Below are 24,292 nucleotides of genomic sequence, written 5' to 3'. Positions count from 1 at the left end.
AGTATGACAATTAAATCTATTAATATTCCATAGATCCTCTTCAACATTTCACTGACCGAATATTCTAATCGAAAAGAAATTTCATGACTATTTTTGTCGAAATACATATAGGTAAGTCATTTCCTTGCCTTGGTCAGTGTTTTTCCGCTTTAGAAGCCTAGTTTACGTTTTATGAATTTTCTCAAACGACTTATTACAATATGATTCTCGAATATTCATTTACAGAAGTTTTTCTTTTTCGTCTTAGAAAGCAAGGACAAGGACAACATGATTTATGAACATTTATTTATTCATAGAAGTTTTTCTTCTTGTCTTAGGAATCGAGAACATCGAATTCAAAGATTTCAAAGAAAGTATGATATTCGAACATTCATTCATAGAAGATTTTCCTTTCGTCTAGAAAGTGAGGACATCGAATATTCTTCTTAAGATCAATCTCAACTCTCTAGCTGAGCATTGAATCTGCCTAGGAAATGAGTGAGATGCATTATGCCATATGCTGTACAGGCACCATCATTTCTGATAATAAGTACACTCTCTCTTTAAATATGCCAATTAATGATTTTTCAAAAAAAGCTTCTCCCTATTAAAATTGAGGAGCTTGGGGTTAATTATTCTTCCAATAGATAAATGTCAGACGTTCTCGATGAATTACACTTTAGAAAATGATGACATATGGAATCATCGTAATAGCTTAAAGAGTATTTAAACTCCTATAAATGTATGTCACGGAGATTGAATATCGTGATTTATAACTCGGTTAAATTTCAATTCTTTGTATTTTACTATGGGAATATCTCCGTCACTGATGTACAAGGGTTGACCGGAAATCGCGAAAAAGGGTAAACATGTAGATAACTCCTAAAGACCAAAGTAGGGGGTATGTAAGATAGGTTTTCAAAAATGAGAAAAAAGTACTGAAGTGAAATTTGGAGCTTTTGGACTTTCATTCATGCGCAAGTTACGGTCATTATATACCTATACAGAGTGATTCAACAGGATGGCCTAATAAACGTTTATGGAAATTTGATCATAATTTTGTAAATGTTGGGGTTTCTTCCTAAAATATTTTCAGACCACTACAACTTCCGGCTATACCGGAAACAGACTACTACTTTCTCAATTCAAAAGTCACACCCAGTATATTATTGCATGATTAGATTATATGAAGATAATTTCACTACTTTGCCATACCTTGGCTGTAAAGTCAACGGTTCATGAATTATGAGATTCTTATAAAAAAAATGGTTCCGACGAGGACTCATATTTTTCTTCAATATTTCTGCAAAAAAGGTTTTTTTCGATAAAAACTTTTTCATTTTCGATTCAGCCAATATGTAGTATTCTTAGACTGCTTACTGTTTGGACCAAAAATGTACAGGGCGTTTATGAGAAGATCATGAACTTGTATAACTCAAATTCATCAAAACTCAAGATTTTCAGATTAAAACCTGAATTTTTTTATACTTTCAGTCAATTCTACCTATAAAAGAGGAGAGGTTACTTAAGCAAACCCCTTTACCTAAAATGAAAACTAAGGACTAAGGAAAAAACTTGAACCTAGGAAAACCCCAATATAAAGGGTGTTTTTTTAGAGCTATAGAACTTTAAATTGCAATAAAACAACGATGGATTATTCGATTGACATGAATTATATTTATCCGCAAGATAATCTTGTGGCATTACATTTTAAATATGATTTCTGTCATATGACCGCCACGGCTGGCTCGGATGTAGTCCAATCTGGACGTCCAATTTTCGATGACTTTTTCCAACATTTGTGAACGTATATCGGCAATAACTCGGCGAATGTTGTCTTCCAAATGGTCAAGGGTTTGTGGCTTATCCGCATAGACCAATGCCTTTACATAGCCCCACAGAAAGTAGTCTAGCGGTGTTGAATCACATGATCTTGGAGGCCAATTCACAGGTCCAAAACGTGAAATTAGGCGGTCACCAAACGTGTCTTTCAATAAATCGATTGTGGCACGAGCTGTGTGACATGTTGCGCCGTCTTGTTGGAACCACAGCTCCTGGACATCATGGTTGTTTAATTCAGGAAAGAAAAAGTTAATAATCATGGCTCTATACCGATCACCATTGACTGTAACGTTCTGGCCATCATTGTTTTTGAAGAAGTACGGACCAATGATTCCACCATACCATAAAGCGTACCAAACAGCCAGTTTTTCTGGATGTAACGGTGTTTCGACATACACTTGAGGATTAGCTTCACTCCAAATGTGGCAGTTTTGTTTGTTGACGTAGCCATTCAACCAGAAGGGCGCTTCATCGCTAAACAAAATAAAATGGACGTAGTGCGCGATACGTATTCCGCACAGAACCATTATTTTCGAAATAAAATTGCACTATCTGCAAGCGTTGTTCAGGCGTGAGTTTATTTATGATGAATTGCCAAACCAAACTGAGAATAAATCACTTGACAACTGTTGAATCGGTCGCCATCTCGAACAGTAAAGCCCACTTAAAGTTACATACCTCGAAAAAAAACACATGTTATAACTCAAATTCATCAAACCTCAAGATTTTCGAATCACAACCTATATTTTTTTATACTTTCAGTCAATTATACCTATAAAAGTCGGGGAGGTTACTTAAACAAACTCTATATCTTAAATGAAAACTTTAAGAGTTTTCGAGGAAAAACTAAGGAAAAACCCCAATTTAGGTATAGCTGAGTCGAGTATTCTGTGACTTCCAGAAAACATAGAAACTCCCGATCTCAATTGTATCCTAATTATTTTAATTTTCTAGATGTTTCCTCTCAAAAATTATCAAGAGTGTGAAATAAAAAAAAATGAAAAAACACTAATTTCACCAAAACTAGATTTCCATCAAATTTTACGTAAGTTTATCGAAAAAATTATATATACAATCTTTAAAACTATGTTACGCGAGGAAAAAATTCTTTTGATCTCATTTTGTCATATATATTCGGAGAACGAGCGCTCAAAAAGCTGAAATTGCCATCGTATCTTTTCAAGCATCCACACAGTTCACCACAAAAAAAAACACTTTCTCCCTTTCTTATCTGCCTTTTTGTTCGCACAAGAACAAAGCGCAGAAGACACTTCTAATATTCCACCGTCTGCAAGACGTGAAATCTGGCACCAGGAGTCGCGTGCCTCTATGGAGAAGGGGGCCATCGTGTTCCCCATAGACTCTAGCCATAGACCTGGGCTGTCGATCAGTCAACTGACCGCTACCTCAAAGTCGAGTTCTTGAGTGCACTAGAATAACGTGAATCGGTACAAAAAGTGCAATTATCAAGACGCCTACTTTCCACTAATTCTGTGAGAAATTCGCGGTGACACAGGTGATTTTCTATAGACTTTTGGTGAGTATTCTGACTCTCTATGTTGTGTACTTTATGGTTTCTGAATGAGGACGTTGAATTTTTAAATGTGAATGAATTGAGAAGAGAAGTGCGAATGTTTTGAATAATCGGGAAATTCCAGGATTTTCCATACACGTGGCAACGTCGAGAATTTTCCGAGAAAAGGTTCGTTATCCATACATTGAACTGTGAGCAGTTTGTTAGAAAAACTCATACAAGAAATTGAGAATAAAGAAGATCCAGAATATTCAGGAATTCTTGAAAAAAATCGAAAACCGTGAGTCGGATATCTACAAATTCCCAAAGATTTCAGCTGGTTTTATTTACTTCATTGTAACCTTTATACACTCAACAACAAATTGGAAATTTATTATCGCTATCTTGACTTTGACTGAAAAGTGTTTGAAATAAGTTCATCGAGAAGAGAAAATTCTAGAAGAATATAAAAAATATTCAGTTTTTCCGTGACATAAAACCGACGGAGTTGAGATATTGAGTGCAGATATGAAATTAACATCCTGTATTTCGAAATTTAGGACGTTCACAAGCTTTTCCTTTAAGGGATTCAAGAATCGCTCCCTTTCAATATGAGCATGTCTTTATGGAACAGCCTGTATACTAGTTGTAAATAAAAGATTCAAATTGAAGAGAATAGTTGAAAAACTTGATATTTCTCTGAATATTTAACAACCACCATGTATTGCTATGAAGATATTAACATTTCACACAATAAGTGCCAAGCCTTAACATAAAAAAACACTTTTTTTTTCAAAAACCTTTCAATACCTTTTCTGTAGAAAAATTCGTTTTTCTTTCTAATAATAAGCTTCAACCCAATAGAGTCTGAAGAAGACTTATCAAGTCATTGGTTTGTTTACGCAGTTTTTTTTGTGTTTGAAGCTGTTTAAGAGCACTAAACCTGAATTTTTACATGGATATGTGACAATGGCTCCATCATTTCACTCCTGAGTCCAATCGACAGTCAGCTGGGTGGACTGCACACGATGAACCGAATCCAAAGCGAGGAAAAACACAACAGTCAGCTGGCAAGGTTATGGCATCAGTATTCTGGAATGCGCAAGGTATAATATTCATTGATTACCTCCAAAAGAGCCAGACCATCAACAGCGATTATTATATAGCGTTATTGGATCGTTTAATGGATGAAATCATTAAAAAATGGCCCAATTTGAAGAAAAAAAGGTGCTATTTCATCAAGACAATGCGCCGTGTCACAAATCAATGAAAACAATGGCGAAATTGCATGAATTGGACTTCGAATTGCTTCTGCATCCACCGCATTCGCCAGATCTTGTCCCCAGCGACTTTTTCCTGTTCTCAGACCTCAAAAAAATGCTCTCTGGAAAAATTTTAGCACCCATGAAGGAATAATCGCAGAAACTGAGGCCTATTTTGATGCGAAAGACAAATCGTACTATAAAAATGGTATCGAAAAGTTGCAAGATCGCTATAATCGCTGTATCGCCCTCGAAGGCAACTATGTTGAATAATGAAATCGAATTTTGCCAAAAAAATGTGTAGACCGGGGACTTTTCAATTGGCCTGTTAGTTTTCAGTCAATAAAAGCACCATCAATGAATCGCTAACCTCAGAAAAAGCTGCAATTTCCGAATTAACAAGGCATGAAATTTAATCAGTTTATTCGCAATAACCATTTCAACTTACCATATTAGTATAATATTGATTATTTAAAAAATACAGTCATATAACCTTCCCATTACCTACTTGTATTTTAAAAGATACAAATATGATCAAGCGATGTTACACTTTTCAGAAGTATGTTCCGATTTAAACATATGTGAATAATTTAAATTACGTAGATCTCGGCTAAATGACGATCTAGAATCATGTCATACCGAGGAAATCAGATAATAAGATACTAACAGCCTGTACTTAAATTAGCATACTACGGTAATAAATTTCAATTGGTATCGAATCAGCGTTTCGACCGGTCTCTGCAGCTCATTCACAAAATCCTCGTTAATTTCATCCTTCTAATTGGTTATTGCCAATGCAGGAAAAGAAGAAGGTTTATCCGATTTAAATTACGACGAATAAAAACTAGTTTTTGCTGTACTCGGTTAACGGAAATGAGCTGTCTGCCAGATTAGGGAGCATTGAAATAACAGGGTTAAAATTGGGGTAATCTATTCTGCGTTTAGAGTTTATTTACCTTTTCGAATCATTGTAACTTTACGAGTTTTGAATGAGTGAAAAATTGGAAAGTTATTTATTTGTGGTTTATTCTTTAATATCATAGAGTAATAAACATAGATAGAGGGAGTATACGCAATTTTTACATGTCCCCAACATGGTTAGATTCTTAGATTATTTACAAATGTAAATAATCTAAGGTTAGATTACGTTGTCGGATTGTGATATATTTTCAAATCCACAATTTTACTATATCGTTATGAATGTATATTATATTGAATGAAATATATTTATTTCAGTGATTCCCGATTAAATATGCAAATTTGAATATTTGGAATCCGATATTTTTCCCAATTGTCGAATTTATAATAAGCAGAATAAATATTTAATATTTTCTGTCTTTACCTGCTGAAATCCAAGGTTTGGCAACATTTGCTCCCCTAGTGTCAATAATATCAAAATATTTCTAAAAATAATTTTGAATGACCGTAAAGTGAAGTTGATCGAGATAGCAGACATTGTGACGATATCATTTGAACCTGTACCTACATCATATAATACACGAATATTTGTACATGAGACAGTTGTGTGCAAAATGGGTGCCGCGTAGGCTCACAATCGATCGAAATCAACAAGGTGTTAATGATTCTGAGCAGTGTTTGAAGATGTTTAAGTGCAGTAAACCTGAATTTTGGCATTGATATGTGACAAAGGATGAAACATGGCTCCATCATTTCACTCCGGAATCCAATCGACAGTCAGCTGAGTGGACTGCACCCGATGAACCGAATCCAAAGCGAGGAAAAACACAACAGTCAGCTGGCAAGGTTACGGCATCAGTATTCTGGGATGCGCTAGGTATAATATTCATTGATTACCTCCAAAAGGGCCAGTCCATCAACAGCGATTATTATATAGCGTTATTGGATCGTTTAAAGGATGAAATCGTTAAAAAACGGCCTCATTTGAAGAAAAGAAGGTGCTGTTTCATCAAGACAATGCGCCGTGTCACAAATCAATGAAAAAATTGGCAAAATTTCATGAATTGGGCTTCAAATTGCCATTGCATCCACCGTATTCACCAGATCTGTCCCCCAGCGAATTTTTCCTGTTCTCACACCTCGAGAGAATACCCGCTGGAAAGAAATTTAGCGCCAATAAAGAAGTAATCGCCAGAACTGATGCCTATTTCGAAGCGAAAGAAAAATCGTACTACAAAAATGTTATCGAAAACTTGGAAGATCGCTTTAATCGCTGTATCGCCCTCAAAGGCAACTATGTTGAATAAAAATGGAATCTTATCAAGAAAATGTGTTTCACTTTGGTAGACAGAGGACTTTTCAATTGGCCTGTTAACTACAAACTTGACGTCCTTGTTACACATTCACTCTTATAATATTTCCGATATGAATGTCATCCAATCTCGAGAAAATCATATAATCCCGTGAAAAATTCACATAATTTCCATATACACTCAAGTTTCACACGATTGGCAAACTACGGATACGTTATGTACCAGTTTTATGCTCAAAAAACATGATCAGATCTTTCTGTTACGAAATTCATATAGATCTAATGAAAGGAGCATTACTCCACCAGAACAAGAACATAGGCAGAAGGGTAATTAGCATCTCTTCACTATGGTGAATGTGTGCAAGTTTTCATCGGTAAAGACGTTTATTACAATGAAAGTTAATTGATGATTTGTGGATAAGAGTATCTTTATTCATATGCAGTGAAAATTGTAAGAGTATCGTTCTTGGTTGTGAATGGTTGGAAATAGGTTTTGCTTCCGAGTCTATCGAAAGTAACAGGCCAATTGAAAAGTCCCCGGTCTACCATACTGAAGCACATCTTTTAGGCAGAATTCGATTTTATTATTCAACATAGTTGCCTTCGAGGGCGATACAGCGATTATAACGATCTTCCGACTTTTCGATACCATTTTTGTAGTACGATTTGTCTTTCGCTTCAAAATAGGCGATTATTTCTTCATTGGCGCTAAATTCTTTCCATTGAGCATTCTTTCGAGGTCTGAAAACAGGAAAAAGTCGCTGGGGGCCAGATCTGGCGAATACGGTGGATGCAGAAGCAATCAAAAGCACAATTCATGCAATTTTGCCATTGTTTTCATTTATTTGTGACACGGCGCATTGTCTTGGTGGAACACCACCTTTTTTTCTTCAAATGGGGCCGTTTTTCAACGATTTCATCATTTAAATGATCCAATAACAATATATAATAATTGCTGTTGATGGTCTGGCCCTTTTAGAGGTAATCAATGAATATTATACCTTGCGCATCCCAGAATATTGATGCCATAACCTTGCGAGCTGACTGTTGTGTTTTTCCTCGCTTTGGATTCGGTTCATCGTGTGCATTCCACTCAGCTGACTGTCGATTGGACTCAAAAATGAAATGATGAAGCCATGTTTCATCCATTGTCACGTATCGACGCAAAATTTCAGGTTTAATCCACTCAAATAGCTTCAAACACTGCTTAGAATCATTAACACGTTGTTGCTTCTGATCGAATGTGAGCTCACGTGGCACCCATTTTGCACACAGCTTTCTCATGTACAAATATTCGATCAGCTTCACTTTATGGTCATTCAAAATTATTTTGTGAACTTTTTTGATTTTTTCGTCCGTGACAGCCTCTATTGGGCGTCCACTGCGTTCGTCGTCTTTGATGCTCATTTCACCACGTTTAAACTTAGCATCCGAAACAATGATGGTTGATTTTCATGGTGCAGACCCCGAAAACTCTTCATCAAGCCAAGATTTTGCTTCAACTGTATTTTTTCCCTTCAAAAAGCAATATATTATCAGCACACGAAATACTTTTTTTTCCATCTTTTTTCAAACAACAAAAGTAGCTACACTCACAACGCAATGTCTCAAAAACTAATGGTCGGACTGCTATTAAATTTTAACACGTATCGTTTGAAGGTTGCTACTAACTAAAATTCTGTGCATCAGACCGAGGTCTATTCAATTGGCCTAATAACTCCACTTGAAAAGATTCTTGTCGAAATATCAGAAAATAGAGTTAAGTCTGAATCGAGATGATCAAATGACACTACATTTGTTGTTGTTTGAAAATTGGATAAATCGAGTTTCGTGTATTGATGAAACACTGATTTTTTATGGGGAAAATACTGATAAGTGTCTGCTGCCTTTGAAAGTGTTCGAAGGACCACATACGATGCTGAACACTTTGGTCGTCCGAATTCGGCATTTGTTTCAGAAAACATTGAAAAAGTTCACGAAATGATTTTGACTACGTTGACGAATAAAATCAAATAAAAAAAAAAGAATAATCGAAGAAAAATACCCAATATTCCCAAGAAAACTTATACAAGTAGGTTGAACCTTGATTTGTTTAAGTGTAAGTAAGATATATTATATATTATTGAGATAATCAGTACTCTCAGTACGATATCTGCTTTCAACTCCAATAATAAAAAAATGATCAGATCCCTTCATCTCGATAAACTAACCGGTAACAATGACATCATAATAAATTACAGTTTTAACTAATAACAGTTTTTCATAGAGTTCTGAAGTCTCCAATGGCGCAAGAGGCGCTTTAGGCTCCTGACGAAAAATCAGTGCTTTCATTGAATTACATAGTTGAAGAAAAATCGCCGAAACGTGAATCGAACAATAAATAAAGAATTTCATTATCGTTATCGCAACAAATTTGAGTATTCCATGAACGTACCAACAATCAATTCCATACCAAGAACACAGTAGAAACTAGAAAGAATCGAAAGTAAAAACCATAATAAAGTATGCATGCCGTGTAGGTACATATTCGAGTATGTAAGAATGAAGGTCAAACAAAATCAGAATGAAATCCACGCAATTGAAATTAGCTACCGATAAAAAACGAAAGTGGTGTAGAATCGCTAAAATGGTTCTAAAATTATCTGGATAGTGAAAGAGGTGGTTTTCAAATGACTCACGGTGAAAATAATTGTGATCGATGGTATTTTATCATGATCTATTATGTATATTGAACGTGCTATCAATGCTACAGGGTGTTTCACGTAAGCGGGTCACTGGATTTTGTGACTTATCTTTTGAGCAATACTGAAAAGTGACCCATCACAATGATAGTATTTTTCACACGCAATCCAAATATGTTATCGGAAAAACTATCGAACCAAGGCATGGAAATTCATTAGGGAAAAACCACTTTTCCAAAAAATTTGTTTTGCAAATTTGACTGGATTTCAAAATAAGAAGGTCTAGGTACAACTTCTAATCAATTGTTTCTTCCTTTGAATTTACAGTTTTCTAGAAAATAGAAAATTTTTCCTTGCAAAATATACGTAAATTTTCCCTCATTTTCTGAATGTCCAATCGATTCTGAATCCGAATATATAAATATAGTCGTAGTTTTTTCATTTATCTCGAGCATTCCATTCAAAATCAACTTGAGAAAATACAGATTCAATTTTCGGAAAATATATTCATGGTTCTATAAATATTTGATTGTCAAATTCTTCTCAATTATAATAAAAGCGAAAATATTAAGCCTGAATTATCATTCAAAACTCCCAATATGTTTAGTCTTGAAGAAAGAGGTGTTATTTTTGAAATAGTTCTTCAAGTGTAAACATATTGGGTGCTTCGAATGAAAATTCAGGCTTAGTATTTTCGCTTTTATTATAATCAAGAATGAAAATTTCAAAATTTGACAATCAAATATTTATTGAACTACAGATAATATGGGTAATCTTTGTTTTTTAACAGTCTTTCTTTATATTAGGGATTTGTTTTTTAATGGAAATTAGACTGTAGAAGATGGAAAAAGAAAACTAGATCCCTTTTTTGTCATTTAACCAAAAAACAAAACCCTGATAATATGGATATACTTCCGGAATTTTCTCAATAAAGTTGATTTTAAATAGAGTTGCTTGAAATATATAAAAAACTACCTCTATATTTACATATTTGTATTTAGAATCGATTGGGCATTCAGAAAATATGGGAAAATATTATGAAGTATATTTTTCAAGGAAAAATTTTCCGTTTTCTATAAAACTGGTAGTTCAACTAAAGAAGCAGTTGATGGGAAATTGTTCCTAGACCTTCTCATTTTGAAACCCAGTCAAATTTGCAAAAAAAAAATTTTTTTGGAAAAATGGTTTTCCCTCAATAACTTTTGATGCCTTGGTTTGATAGTTTTTCCGATAACATATTTGGATAGCCTGTGAAAAATTCTATAATGGATAACTTTTTAATATAAAAAAAGGATAAGCCACAAAATCCAGTGATCCGCTTACATGAAACACCCTGTACAATCACAACACCATCCCAAAAATTTTCCAAATAGCAATTCTTGGATTTTCCGAACCTAAAATGCGACAATTCTGCTTATTAACGAAGCCTCCAGGGTTAAAATGAACTTCAACACTAATTTTTAGATGAAATCTTATGTATTGAGTTTCAACAACTTATGAGGACGGAAATAAGAAATAAATATATATAATTTCGGTCCTTTCTCTTCCGATCTGTAAAATAATTTGGGCAATAAATCGTGGGAAATAATCAATAAAATAAATATTCTGACAAAATCGAAAATTTTTTCTCACGTAACCCTTGGAGATCACATATATACAGTTATATGGCTCGAAAATTCCTCAAGAATACTCTCCAATTCTTCACTCATTATTCTAAATGCCACTTTGCTATGTTACAACAAAAATGGTAAACATAAATATAGCATATTAAAAACAGAGTTACCTTTTTTGTTTCATGTTAAAGATCCTATAATATTCTTTAATTAAATTCTGGAAAAATTAAAACGATTAATGAACGAGCGTGTAAAATCTTTTCTGATGTTTTTTGCATTAATGCAATGATTTCATTTAACATAAACTAATATCTAATAAAAAAGCAACACTATGCTGTAATAAAGCAAGTTTCACGCGTGCTTCACACTGAAGAATTAAAACCGAAAGAAAACCCAATCGTATCAAACGCAATAAAATATATTTTCTCCAGTTTTCTGTGCAAATACAATGTTTATCGCAGTTTTCAATCCGAGTTTCTCGAAATAATCAGTGCATGGCATCGTTCTATAGATGCCTAACGTCGATTAGTTCTACTGGAGATATTTCATAGGAAGAAACATCAATCATGATTAATTAAAGAAACGATTCATTTATTGTTCTGAAAACTCAATTTTATGAGAACTATTATTGCATAGATATGAAATGTAAACAAGGTTAATTTTGGATACAACATAACTGATGTCTTTGTTGTCAGTTATTTTATCTAAATGAGGAGTTTTGATTAGACGATCCACCTGAAATTCGCTATGAACATTCATGTGATAATTTTTTTTCGATATTCTGTTTGAATTTCTATATGGTTCTGGTGACACGATCGAGATGAAATTCTGTATTAAGTTCAAAATTGTAAAGAAATATCTACGTGCAAAATTTCAACTCGATCAAATTTGTTTAACTTCCTCGGTGGCTCAGTTGGTGAGAGTTCTAGACTAGTGATTCGGAGGTTACGAGTTCGAGTCCCGCTCGAGGGGGTACTTTTTGCGGAATCAAAAAATTGTCTGTTAGCCATTAAATATTATACTATTACAATTAATTTCAGACATAACTAATTACTTCCGATGTATTCTACATGAATTTTCTATGGTGATTTGCACAAAGCTCCAAATTGTTCTAATACATCATAGTGTAATAAACATAAATATAGGGAGTATACGCAATTTTTATATTTACCCAACATGGTTAGATTACGTTGTCGGATTGTGATGTATTTTCAAATCCACAATTTTATCATCTCATTAAGAATGTATATTATGTTGAATGAAATATATTTATATGAGTGATTCTCGATTGAATATGCAAATTTGAATGTTTGGAATCCGATATTTTTTTCTAATTGTCGAATTTATAATAAGCAGAATATTTATTACTCTCTGTAACTACCTGCTGAAATCCAAGGTTTGGCAACTTTTGCTCTCCTAGTGTCATCGGTTGTTTCACGTCGTTTTTGGCGCGCTTGAAGCTTGTTTTCTGAATTTCTGATATATTTAGGTATTTATTTCAATATATTTTGAGTTTATATCAAACATTGATTTACTATGGGACATAAGAAGTGCGTTCTTTGTGGAGAAACTCGCGAATTGAGTGAAATATCGTATCATTGATATGTTTTCATTTCCGCGCTCTTCATGTCAAATTTGATAGTTCATGTTGGGGACAAAATTTGCTTACTGAAAATGGCATATACTTCCTCCATCTATGTTTATTACTCTGAGTAATAAATCGACACGTGGAATTTCTATTCGGTCAATAATGTCATTGAAATATTTGTTTTTTTTTTCGATATTCCATTTGAATTTGCTTCTAGGCTTCTGTGAATATTAATATCAAGTTTTCCATGAAAATTAAAATTGTCATTCAATCTGCATTCGAAATTTCAATTTATGTCGATATATTGGATATTTTTCGATATTTTGCTTGAATTTCTTTGGATCTGATGAAGCAATCAACACGTAAATTTGAACAAAACTTGAAACATTTAATGCACACGCAAAATCTCAATAACTATAATATTTTGCATCAGTCTGGAAATACAAAATTTCATCTGAATCGAAATCATAGTTTTCAACTTATCAGGAAAAAAAATTCGAATTTTTTCAAGCATCTGTTTTTGATGTCCAACACTTATTATCGGAAATTATAAACAAATACTTAAACTGACTCATTACAATTATCTGTAATAATTATCTATAGGACAGTGCATTCCAGTACTTAAAGAGGTTGAAACCGTTTCTCATAAAAAGCATAGAAAAGGCCTGTAGGCGCGTGGTATGACCGTTAACAACTTCTTTATGACCTCCAGCGTGTACACGAACAATGTTTATATAGGGAAAGGTCACTGATGACAGTATACGATTCTAAACAGAGAAAAAAAATATCTCCGAATCTCTTTCACACGCACCTTTGCGTTTTAGGTAATAACATACCTATACCGAATAACAATTAGGTACAACGTTTGTTAACAACCGTCAATTATTATTATTCGGTCTATAAAGTACGTTTATTCTATTGATGAAAAGAGAAAGTTGTTAATATGGAAAATCCCCTTACTTGCAGTACATTGTCCGCTCATATTTGCATTCTGTTTTTGAAATAGCAGCTTTTCTAAAACTCGCACTTTGCGCAAATTAGTTGTTTTTTGTTGTTGTTGACAAACATCCGTTTTGGCTTATATATTTATAACTCGTCAAGTAGATTAATTTGATATTTTTCAGCCTTGTTATGGACCAGTAGGTACATAACACTTTTTGTTTTGTTTATGAACAGAGCTGTTAGGAAAAGATTTTATTTCCCCAACACTAACTTTGAACTATCTTAGTTCCTACTATATAAAAGTTGCTTTTATTCTTTGATGAAAAGTAACATAGCTTTTCAAATGGAACTATACTAACAAAGAAACTGCAACATCCAGAAGGAGTTGTTTTAGTTTTAAATTTTGTTTTGGTAAAACATAGATAGTATATAGCAAGAAGTAAATTATTGAAGTTTGGAGAAAAAACGAAGGGTTTACAATTTTTTTTTATAAATTTGTGTTTGTCCACTTGCATTGATGCAATAAAATGGTCTATTTCTTCTTGAGGGATACTATTCCAAGCTACCTGTATTCATGTCTCAGAGCCGCTAAATTCCATGGGGGCTGGTGTGAATTTCCAAGCTTTCTACCCATGATGTCCCAAACATGCTCTATGGGCGAAAGATCAGGGGATCCGGGCGGCCATGGCGTAAGATTTACATGGGTCGCTTCTATAGAGTTTAAACTAACTCAGGCAACATGAGGTCGGGCATTATCTTGCTGAAATATTGGATTCTTGAGCAGGTTAAGGTAAGGGAGAACATATGGCTCCACTATTTCTTGAAGGTAACGCAGTGATGTCATGTTACCTCGGTTAAAAACTAAAGGTGACCTACTTGCATGTGCAATAGCACCCTATAGCATAACGCCTACTGTCTGGTGTACATGACGCTCAACACCAAACTGAGGTTCACGTCTTTCTCCCCGACGTCATCTAACCCTTCTTCGGCCATAATGTGCACCCAAGGAGAATCGGGATTCATCAGAAAAGACGACCTGATGCCATTCCACATTCTACTGTTGACGTTCTCTGCACCACTGTAATCGTTGCCGGCGATGCTCAACCGTCAGATGCGAAATAAGATGGGGTCGATGAGGCTGTAGTCCAAAAGAACTTATCCATCGGTAAACCTTTCGGACAGTTACAGGAAGACCTTATTCTCCTAACCACTCATCAGTCAAAGATCGAGTTGTCGCAAATCGATCTCTAATGGCCATAAATCATAAAATTTGAACAGCTCCTGAGTCTTATGTCACAATAGTCCTGAAACTTGGCATAAGCATTCGTGTGGTATTTTACATAGACAAACTAAATTTCAACGAATAAGATCTGTTGTTATAGAAATATTGGGTATTTTTGAACTCAAAGTATCCAAGATACTTCTCTGTACTCACTATGTTACAAGTCCTACTGCTGAGGGAAAAACTAAGATATAATTGTGCCTGAAGCCGATGGGACATAGTAACAAAGCCTACATAGAACAGCACCGGTGCTCCTAACCTAACTTGTACAAGTTCTAAGTTCTTGAGAGCTTAAGCAGTAGGCTAGAAGAGCCAAGAGAAAATGTTTTTCAAAGTATATTTCACAGCTCTGTTTATAGATGGACTCTTCTATAAATTTGAAACGAATTACATATTTAAAATTTAGACTAAAAATATATTTTTTTTCTAGGAGATAATGCCATCTGTGCGATGGAAAAGTATAACAACAATTGGTAAGTAACAATAATGGAATTCTTTATTATTCAAATTGGTCGTCGTGCATAATTATGCTATAATTTTTATGAAAATTCTATGTGATTAGTGAAACTCATCTGATAAGTGATATATTCCTCTAAATTTTAGGATTACCTTCAAAACTGGTCTCTACTCTAGAACAATCCAAAATTGATCCTAATTTATTCAGAACGAAATATACCTTCCTTCTCACATTATATTTCAATGAAATATATATAGAATTGTACACCTAATACTTCTCTTATAAAAAACCATCATAACTCAAAATAACTAATAGAATTACAGTAGCATAATTGAGATTATAGAGTTTTGTACCGCTGTCTCCATGGTCGTCACCAGTTTTTTTCAATCCTCTGCAATATTCTCTCTGCTCTGGACTAAGAGCTGAAAAAATGTTAAATAAGTCACTCTCAAGATCATGCCATTCCTATGACTGATTGTTCTTTTGAATATTCATCTCGATAATAGGTAAAAGATATCGAAATTACGTAAAGGTAATAAATATTGAAATGTCTATTATAAGCAGTTATAAATTTGAATCGATAACTGTTTATATAAGACTTTTAGGATTATGAACGAGTAAATATTGCGTATATAATTGATGGAATCATAATTCTCTGATGGGAGGTTTTAATATATCATTTTATTACTGGCTGTTAATAAACTATGAAATGAATCTCAAAGGGAAGCACATATTAAAACGTACAGTTAGCTACGCTGAAAAATCACATTTTCAGAGCTCCTTTATAAGCGTGAATTGCCTTCAATATCAGATGGCTAGAGGCAACAAAGAGACACTATTTTGAGTGCCACGTTGGTAGGCCTCTACCGCTAGGGGGCATTATAGCTATCGTCGAGTAGAAAAATGAATTTCACTCGAAAATGTTTCATATAAAGTTGAAGAAAAAAATCATCACTGCAATCCTTGGAAAATTCTCTATCTTTTTGAATTGTCACTTTCGATTTTACGACATCAAATAAGGGTAGGGGAAAGGGAGAAATCTGACTGATTGAAATGCCTGTAACTTCAGTTTGGCTCAACATTTTTGAGCAAATTAGATCTCGTCTAAGAGATAATATCTTGTTGATTGAGGACAAAGTATACTCATGATAAATTTGTTTTTGCTGCTTTCGATAGGGGGCGCTAAGTCAAAAGTTCATTGTTTTGTTCATTTCACTCCGAAATTTCTAATGTAATGATAGGATTTTCCTAACAGAAACAGAAGTTCCATCAAATTTGCATGAAAAAACCTGCCCCCCCCCAAAGCGATAGTTTCAGGCGTTCTGGAGTTATGGCCGAAAGAAGATATTCGTCAACTAATGCACTGCGGAAAACCAAATTGTGTCTTCTGTTCTAACAAAAACAGAAATCCCATCTAATTTGTATAAAAAAAACCAGAAGGTTGCAAAGCGATAGCTTCAGGCGTTCTGGAGTTATGGCATTTTGCCGAAATTGTCATCAAAAAAGCTATCTTATGATGCAATAATATACTGGGTGTGCCATTTGAAATAAGGAAGTACCTAGTCTGTTTCCGGTATATCCGGAAGTTGTAGAGATCTGAAAATATTTCAGGGAGAAAGATCATTATCCTAAACCCCAATATGCAAATTTTCAGCTCAAGATTATGATTAGTTTTCCATAAACGTCTAATAGGCCATCCCGGTGAATCACCCTGTATTAAAGGACGTTAAACATCCTGAACCAACATTGGTTCAATAATCAATGGAGTCAGCCCAAATAATCCTTCCATTATCCAAAAATCACCTCACCATCCACTTTACATTTCTGATCAACTAGAAAGTTTTGCTGTTCTAAGAAATTGAGGAAACACCTCATGATAATGGGTCCAACAGAAAATTACGAGAGCAGATTTTGTGGGAAGAAGGAAGAAACTCTGGATCACCTGGTGACGGAATGCCTCGCCATCGTTAGACAACGCAAAACCAGCTTTGGACACGAAACTTGTAGAAGTGAGAAAGTAGCCTCCTTGAAGCCATCCCAGATATTGGAGTTCAGTAGAACTCTGGAGCTGGAAGGCGAGCTGTAAATCACGTTATGGCGAGAATAGCTCTGATGGGGGAGGGCACAATAGACCAGAAGGTCGCAGTGAAACGAAACCTGCTTAATTAAATCTAATCTAATCTAAAGAAATCGCACAGACATTTAGAAAAATCGTGATCAAAATATATTCAAACCTTGTTCGTTGGAGCAATCCGGTGTTTTTGCACCTGTCGGTGTATTTGCCGGTGGTGGTGTCGGTGTTGAAGGCTGTTGGGATCCGGGCATCACCGGAAGATCTGGAGCCGAAGTGTGACCACCAACCAACGGTCTTCCACCCATCGCACCAGGCTCAGCAGTTGCTGAAGGTCTAGAGCCAGCAGTAGGTCGAGCACCACCTTCTTCAGAAGGAGAAGCAACATCTCCGCAAAGGGCGGTCCACACCCTGTTCCTAACAGTGCACTCCGACGCTATATCACTCGGGTCCCTCGCCATACGATAAACAGGATCAGAAACATAATTCCCAGTAGGTCCATAGTTGCAAATCAACATCCCATCTTTGCCGTTCTTCTTCATCACTCTGGCACAGCCTACGTATCTGGTTTCTGCCCAAACAACCTGCAGGAAGTGTCCTCTCTGGTTGCCATCTTGGGGAAGACCGGCAAGACCCGGAAAAGCGTGTATCCAACTCACATCTGTCATGTATTCAAGTTCGTCGAACCAGAGAAATACAGCTTCTTCTGTCATGAAGTCTGGTCTCTGAGCTGTAGAGCCCCAGTAGATGTTCTGGCCTACAGGAAACCTGCTGACGTCTCTGCACTCATCGTGACCTCCTTCATGGCAGGTGTTAACCCAGCAGCGAGCAATGTACTCTAGTTCGTTGTCGTAGACCAAGGCGTTCATGTTTGTAGCACCGGTGTTCCTGTAGTGCTTGTAGTTTTGACTGTTTGAACCGTTAGCTATGAAGTTCCTGTAGTCGTTGTGTCTTCTGATCACATCTTCTCTGAACGCGTTGTCTGAGGGTATCTCTGTACATCCGTTTATGGCTTCGCATTGGTTTTTACGTTTGCAGACAGTGTGCATGTAGCTGGTTCCGCCACGTGTGCAGGTGATCTTGCAGAAGTCGGTTTGGAATTGGCTGTTCGAGAATGGTAGACGTGAAGTCAAACAAAGCAGAAGGATCAAGGCGTTGAACATTTGTAGGGGTTTTTTGACGTTGTCAAGTGATGGCATAGAGTTGTGATGTTTTCTGGTATGTTTTGGGGTGTATTATTTTGGTATTTTGTGGTGCCGTTCGTCTGACATGATGAAATTTGAAGGACACGATCTAACAAATTGGGTGCATGAGAATCTTCCAGTAGCATCGATGATATGAGTTATATGAAGATTCAATTTTATAGTTTTGTTTATCATAAGAAAGTAAAATGAGATTTTTGGGTTTGAACGAGTTTATCAGCTTTTTCCATGAATGATTGGAACCTTCCTTCTGATGTAAATAAAACTAAAATTGGTGAATACAGATATTTATAGAAGATTGCTCATATCATATATCAGTTTAACATCTAGCTAATGAATAGAGGAAAAATAGTATGCTTTTTGTTCAATTCACATCGGTTGAGTATTATAAAAATTAAGGGTGTTGTCAGTATTTGCATTTTACGAGAGGAGATCATTTTTTCATCTCAAAAATGTGAGAAAACGATTAAAATGTCAATAATAATAATTTCTTATTTTTCTGTCATAAGTGTCATTTATGTGATGGTGTAATTATGATTTTTTTTCTTTGGGGAAAATGTCTATCATCGAAGGTCTCCCTGAAATTGAAAAAAAACAATTGAAACATACAGTAACCACGTTTTTCTGGAAACTCATTCTTTAACCTTGTCTACCTATTTACGAAGAGCGTGTGAAAGATTTTGATTTTGTAGAATTTCTTTTTGCTAACCCAAACAAAAAACCCTTGCTAATCATTAAGAAGAATTTATCAGGCTGTATCGATTCATCAAATAGTTGTTACTGATTGTTTTTACGCTCAAATAACTCGGAAATGAGACGAATTTGAAACGATCGACTGATCATCCAATCTAATATGAATTTCACTTCCATTTACAGTTACCACAGTCCTCCTCAGCCTCTTTGCCGGACAGGCAGATGGTACAGATGGAATGCAGGTAAGCAAGAAGTACTATACCATACGAACCCGGGACAATATGTCACTTTCTCCATATCGCGAATCGTTAATTACGTCTTCTATATTGTAATTGATTTCTTTGTACCTCTTAATTATGGGAAAATAATACTACACTTTCGTTCGCATAATGCAGATCTACAAATGGAGAAACATTGTTCCAGCAGGTTGGTTTCCTTGTTTTTCTGATAGTACTTTCGCTGTACTGACTGGAATTCGATTTTAAACATTTCTAAGCTGAATTCGCGATGGTACTTGATTCTGAACCCGTATAAGACGCCTAATAAGATTTGGATCTAAGAATTAGCCAGAATTTATGAAAAAGTCTTTGTTTATCAGGTGAATAATCGATGATTGGAACTAATATTAACTCAGATCCGTTGCACTAAAAAGTTTGCAACTATTCTTCACTTTTGAATTATTAAATTAATGTAGGAATCTGTAAAGGAGAATCAGAATGAGGTTAACAGATGACGCTTAGGGAAAACTTTAACTTCAAGCTATTCTCCAGAATACAACTAATAAAGAAGTATTCAAGCGTACTTAATAATAATTATTATTATAAAAACACTTAAAAAGCCTCTTTACTACACCCCCATGTTTCAGTTTCAATCGCAAGTTTGATTAATAGTTTTTCATCTTAATTTCTGCCTACAGCATCCAATTTCAATGGGCGCAGATGGTTGGAAGCCAATATTGGGTAGTAACCGCCCATCGTCCAACACACACTACCAAGAAGAGATCAAATATTACCAGAATCCCATCTTGAAAGAAACAGTGAAGGCAGAGCCACTACCAATGACCACTCCTTCAGGTACAACACCTGGCAACTCCACTAGGTTTGACCAGAAAGCAATGAAAACCATATCGATAAATGTGGTACATCCTTACTCAAAAGGTAAACAATCACAATTGAAAGCATTTCGATTTAATATTAATCATAAAATACATATATCAAAGTCCAGCCGAAGTGAAATAGTAGCAAAATAAACAGTCACGAAATTGTAATATAGACACCAAGGGAATTTGTTTGAGCTAATGTAAACAGTGACAAATTCGTTTTATGGTGAATTTGAAAGTTCAGAACCTTCCGAAATCTGTACACAGGGATTACAGTTATTATTGTAATACACCCCCATTTGTTGTTGTATGAATATACTCTCGGTAAAAAGTAAATATGAAATGATAACATACCAGAACCAACTATTTCATCGATAAAGTTATCAAAAAGAAATAGTATTCCCACTTTTTGTTGTAATATGGGTATATTCTATGTTAGAATGTTCATATAAAATTTCAAGTAACTCAATATACCTATTTCAACTTATCAATTCCACAGGAAAATTACCACCACACAGCAAGCATGCTCCACAGTACTATGTCTTGCCCAATCATGGTAGCCATGGACCACACATACCTCTGAACGCTGTCATGCACAGAAATCCTAACCAGCACAAGAAGAACCATGGCCATAACAGCGGAAAAAGGATCAAGAAACCAGGCTATGGTCAAATGGTCACTGCTCATAGCACAAGGAATGAGGTCTACGTTCCTGCTCCTTCTCCAGGTCAGTAGAAACAAAATTCCTGCAATCGTGCTACTGTTTGATGAAATCAAAGAAACCACAAATATATTTATTCTAGCTATTGAGCTAATAGCTTGAAACAATTCAATCATATTCAATGAAATAATTCATTTTCAGGCTCCTATTCTTTCTTCACCCAGGGAAAGAATGTGAAAACCAGAGAATCTGCAGGATTGTCCAACGAAGGTCAGAAGATCTACATCAAACATCCTCACGTAGAGTTCTCCAGTCACTTCCCACCCAATAACGTATACCAACAGGGAAATCAACCGATCCAGCACATAATCTTCCAAAAACAACAAGTAAACGAGATCATACCTTCCTATCAGGTCGACAACCTACAAAACCTCTCCCCTCCACCGATCTACAAGAACTTCAATGAAGCCAACCAAGGCCAACAGCAGAACGACCTTAGAACCAACAACGACAAGGTTATCCTTGGTCACAATCCTCTTGGACCCAACGATCTGTTACTCCAGTTACCTTCCTACGATATATTCGGTTTTGGAAAGCAAAGGGTGCAAAATCCCAACATTCAAGTGACCAGGGAAAAGCTACAGCATTTCCAGCAGTTCCCAACGCAAAATTTGGTCCAAGTGGAAGGAGAATTTGGTCAAATAAACCACGTTACGAGAAGACCAGTTACCGATTACCCTAAGCAACCAACTTATGAAGTAACTGAAGGTAAATGGGAAGAAAACACGTCATCTTCTGATCATATCCATAGTCATGTAGAACTGGATGTACCACCTTTCTTACCTACGCCTTATAGACCAGATAAAGTGTTTCCAACATCGCCAACCCAAAATGAAGTATCTACAATCTTTGGTCAACTATCTAACGTGGTTAAACAACACCCAGAAGTCTACACACGCAACTCCTTGTTCTTTGATGTTAAAGAAGTATCAACCCATTATCCAATACTTGGAAAACCTGGATATTTACCAACTACTGAACCTACCCGTCAAGAAACAACCGAAACACCTTCCTCTAGACCTTTTGTTGAGGAGGTCGAGAAAACAACAGAATGGGAACAGCAAACTACGGAGCAGCCCGTGAAAATCCAATCTCATCGGAGAAGAAGACCTACGATGCCTAGAACTACAACACCAGTTGAACTACTAACCGATCCTATCAGTGTTGAAACCACCACTCCTCCTGTGGTTAGTATGGAAGTTGAAACTGAAAGACCATACAGGCCAAGAAGGCCTCTAAGACCCAGACCAAGTAGCTCTGAAGATACTCACAGAGTTAGAGATAGGCACCGAAAGAGGCCAGGTCACAACAGAAAACGTGTAAGGCCTAATAGGTATGAATCGGAAGAATATACAACCAACAAACCTACAGAAGAATCTAAGGAAGTGACAGAAGTCCTTCCAATAATTCAATACTTCACAACGCAAAGTTTCAGAGGATCTCAGGAAGACCAAAAAGAGACGCAAGAATCTCAAGTGGAGGATCAAACTGAAAGAGTTAGACCTTTGAGAAGAAGACCATACAACAGAGAATCTTCAACAAGTGAGGATACAAGTGGGGAGAGAGTTACAGAATCACCCCAGCCAAGTTATATATCATCTTATGAAATTGCTTCGCAAGAAGAAGAAGAAACTTTGCAAAATCACGACAGTTCAAGAATTACCGAAGACGAAACAAACGTAAACGACATAAAGAACTATTCGACTACAACAACTGAAGCGCCAACCACATTGAGTACCATCAATATACCTGAGAATGAAGTAGAATATACCACACAAAGTATACCTGAGGAGGTGGTTTTGGTAGACCAAGAAATACCTAAGGTTACTACAACTTCAGAACCAACTACTACAAGTACTACCACTGTCCCAACCAAATCCCATCGTAGACGCCCTATAAAATACAATGCCTCTAGTAGACCTAGGTTTAGCGTCAAAGACTACCGTCAGAGACTCAACCAATATTCCTCAACATCTACCACAAGTACAGAAGGACCAAAACCAGTCAGTGACAACACTGTGAGGTTAAGGTTCCCAACAAGATTAAGGAGACCATTATCCACAACATCAACTACAACTCAGGTTTATGAAGAGACGACTAGATTCAAGTTTGTTCCAAAAGAACCGAGATACAGTTCAACACTTACTTCTAGTAATGATGTGATCACAGAAAAGAATGTCAAAGCTGTCAATACAAGACTGAGACCATTTGGAAGAACTAAAACTACTACCGAATCTTCTCCAGTTACCTCGAAAATTTCGATTAAACCTCATTTGTTTTCTAACAGAAGAAGACCACAGGTGAATCCATTGAAGACAAGGGTTCAAAATTCAAGCAGAACTAATGACATAGAAACATACATAGTGACATACAAATCACAGAAGAAAGGATTCAAACTGAAGAGAAAGAAGAAGAAGAAGCTACTACTATATTCCCTACTCTAGACATTTTGAAAAATGATGCTTTTGCTTACTCACAAAGGGTTTCCGATTTGACTTCTTCAATGAAAGATGAATATGAAAGATTCAAAGCAATTCCTTCAAGTAGTAGAAGAGTGCCAAATCACTATACAATATCCACAGAAGATCCTGTTCTTCCTCTTGAGGCTTTCTTCTCGAATATCAATGACAAAGGAAAGTGAATAAGTACCTGAAAACATTCTTGATATTGTGATAATAAGTTTTGGAGAGATTTTCAGAAAATTTGGAGAATTTCTTCTTTCATCCGAGAAAAGAAACCTATTTATTTATTTAATCAAATGTTCTAGCTTCTCACTTTTTACTTGGACTAAAAACTGGAAGAGCAATTTGAGTAGCTAATTAGAAGGACTGCCTTGAAAGAGAACTTGGAATGTGTTATTTTTCGCAAAATACATATCGCAATTATTTATTCCTAATAATTTAAGTTTGTCGGATACTGCAGATCCAACGAATATAATATCATATAATCATTCACTTCAAAGATCCATCAATTCATTTCTATGTAAATTCATTCGTGAATAATATATTAGTATTTATTTATTTATGTTTATAAGTAGCGAAAACATTGTACTTAAGAATAAATAAATTTAAATTGGATTTCACATTTTATTTCAACTGATTTTATCAATCTGTGAAC

The 24,292-nt window shown here is 35.6% G+C and overlaps 2 protein-coding genes across 2 annotated transcripts; one reads left to right on the top strand and one right to left on the bottom strand.

The window, feature by feature from the left end:
* The first annotated feature begins 3,191 nt into the window (after positions 1 to 3,191).
* Positions 3,192 to 24,257, top strand: LOC123686383 (mucin-5AC-like). The gene is given in 7 exon segments (XM_045626468.1): positions 3,192 to 3,358; positions 15,363 to 15,405; positions 19,539 to 19,597; positions 20,272 to 20,512; positions 20,954 to 21,181; positions 21,317 to 23,530; positions 23,533 to 24,257. Coding segments are annotated over 6 exon segments (3,063 nt in total). The 5' UTR covers positions 3,192 to 3,358; positions 15,363 to 15,368; the 3' UTR covers positions 23,817 to 24,257.
* Positions 15,604 to 18,434, bottom strand: LOC123686391 (GLIPR1-like protein 1). The gene is made up of 2 exons (XM_045626480.1): positions 17,624 to 18,434; positions 15,604 to 15,811 (listed from the first exon to the last, which is right to left on the bottom strand). The coding sequence occupies exons 1-2, from the start codon at positions 18,327 to 18,329 to the stop codon at positions 15,669 to 15,671; spliced, it is 849 nt and encodes a 282-aa protein (XP_045482436.1). The 5' UTR covers positions 18,330 to 18,434; the 3' UTR covers positions 15,604 to 15,668.
* Positions 24,258 to 24,292: the final 35 nt, after the last annotated feature.

Source organism: Harmonia axyridis, chromosome 1 (assembly GCF_914767665.1).
Source record: "Harmonia axyridis chromosome 1, icHarAxyr1.1, whole genome shotgun sequence".
NCBI lineage: Eukaryota > Metazoa > Arthropoda > Insecta > Coleoptera > Coccinellidae > Harmonia > Harmonia axyridis.
This window is presented reverse-complemented; position numbering and strand designations above follow the sequence as displayed.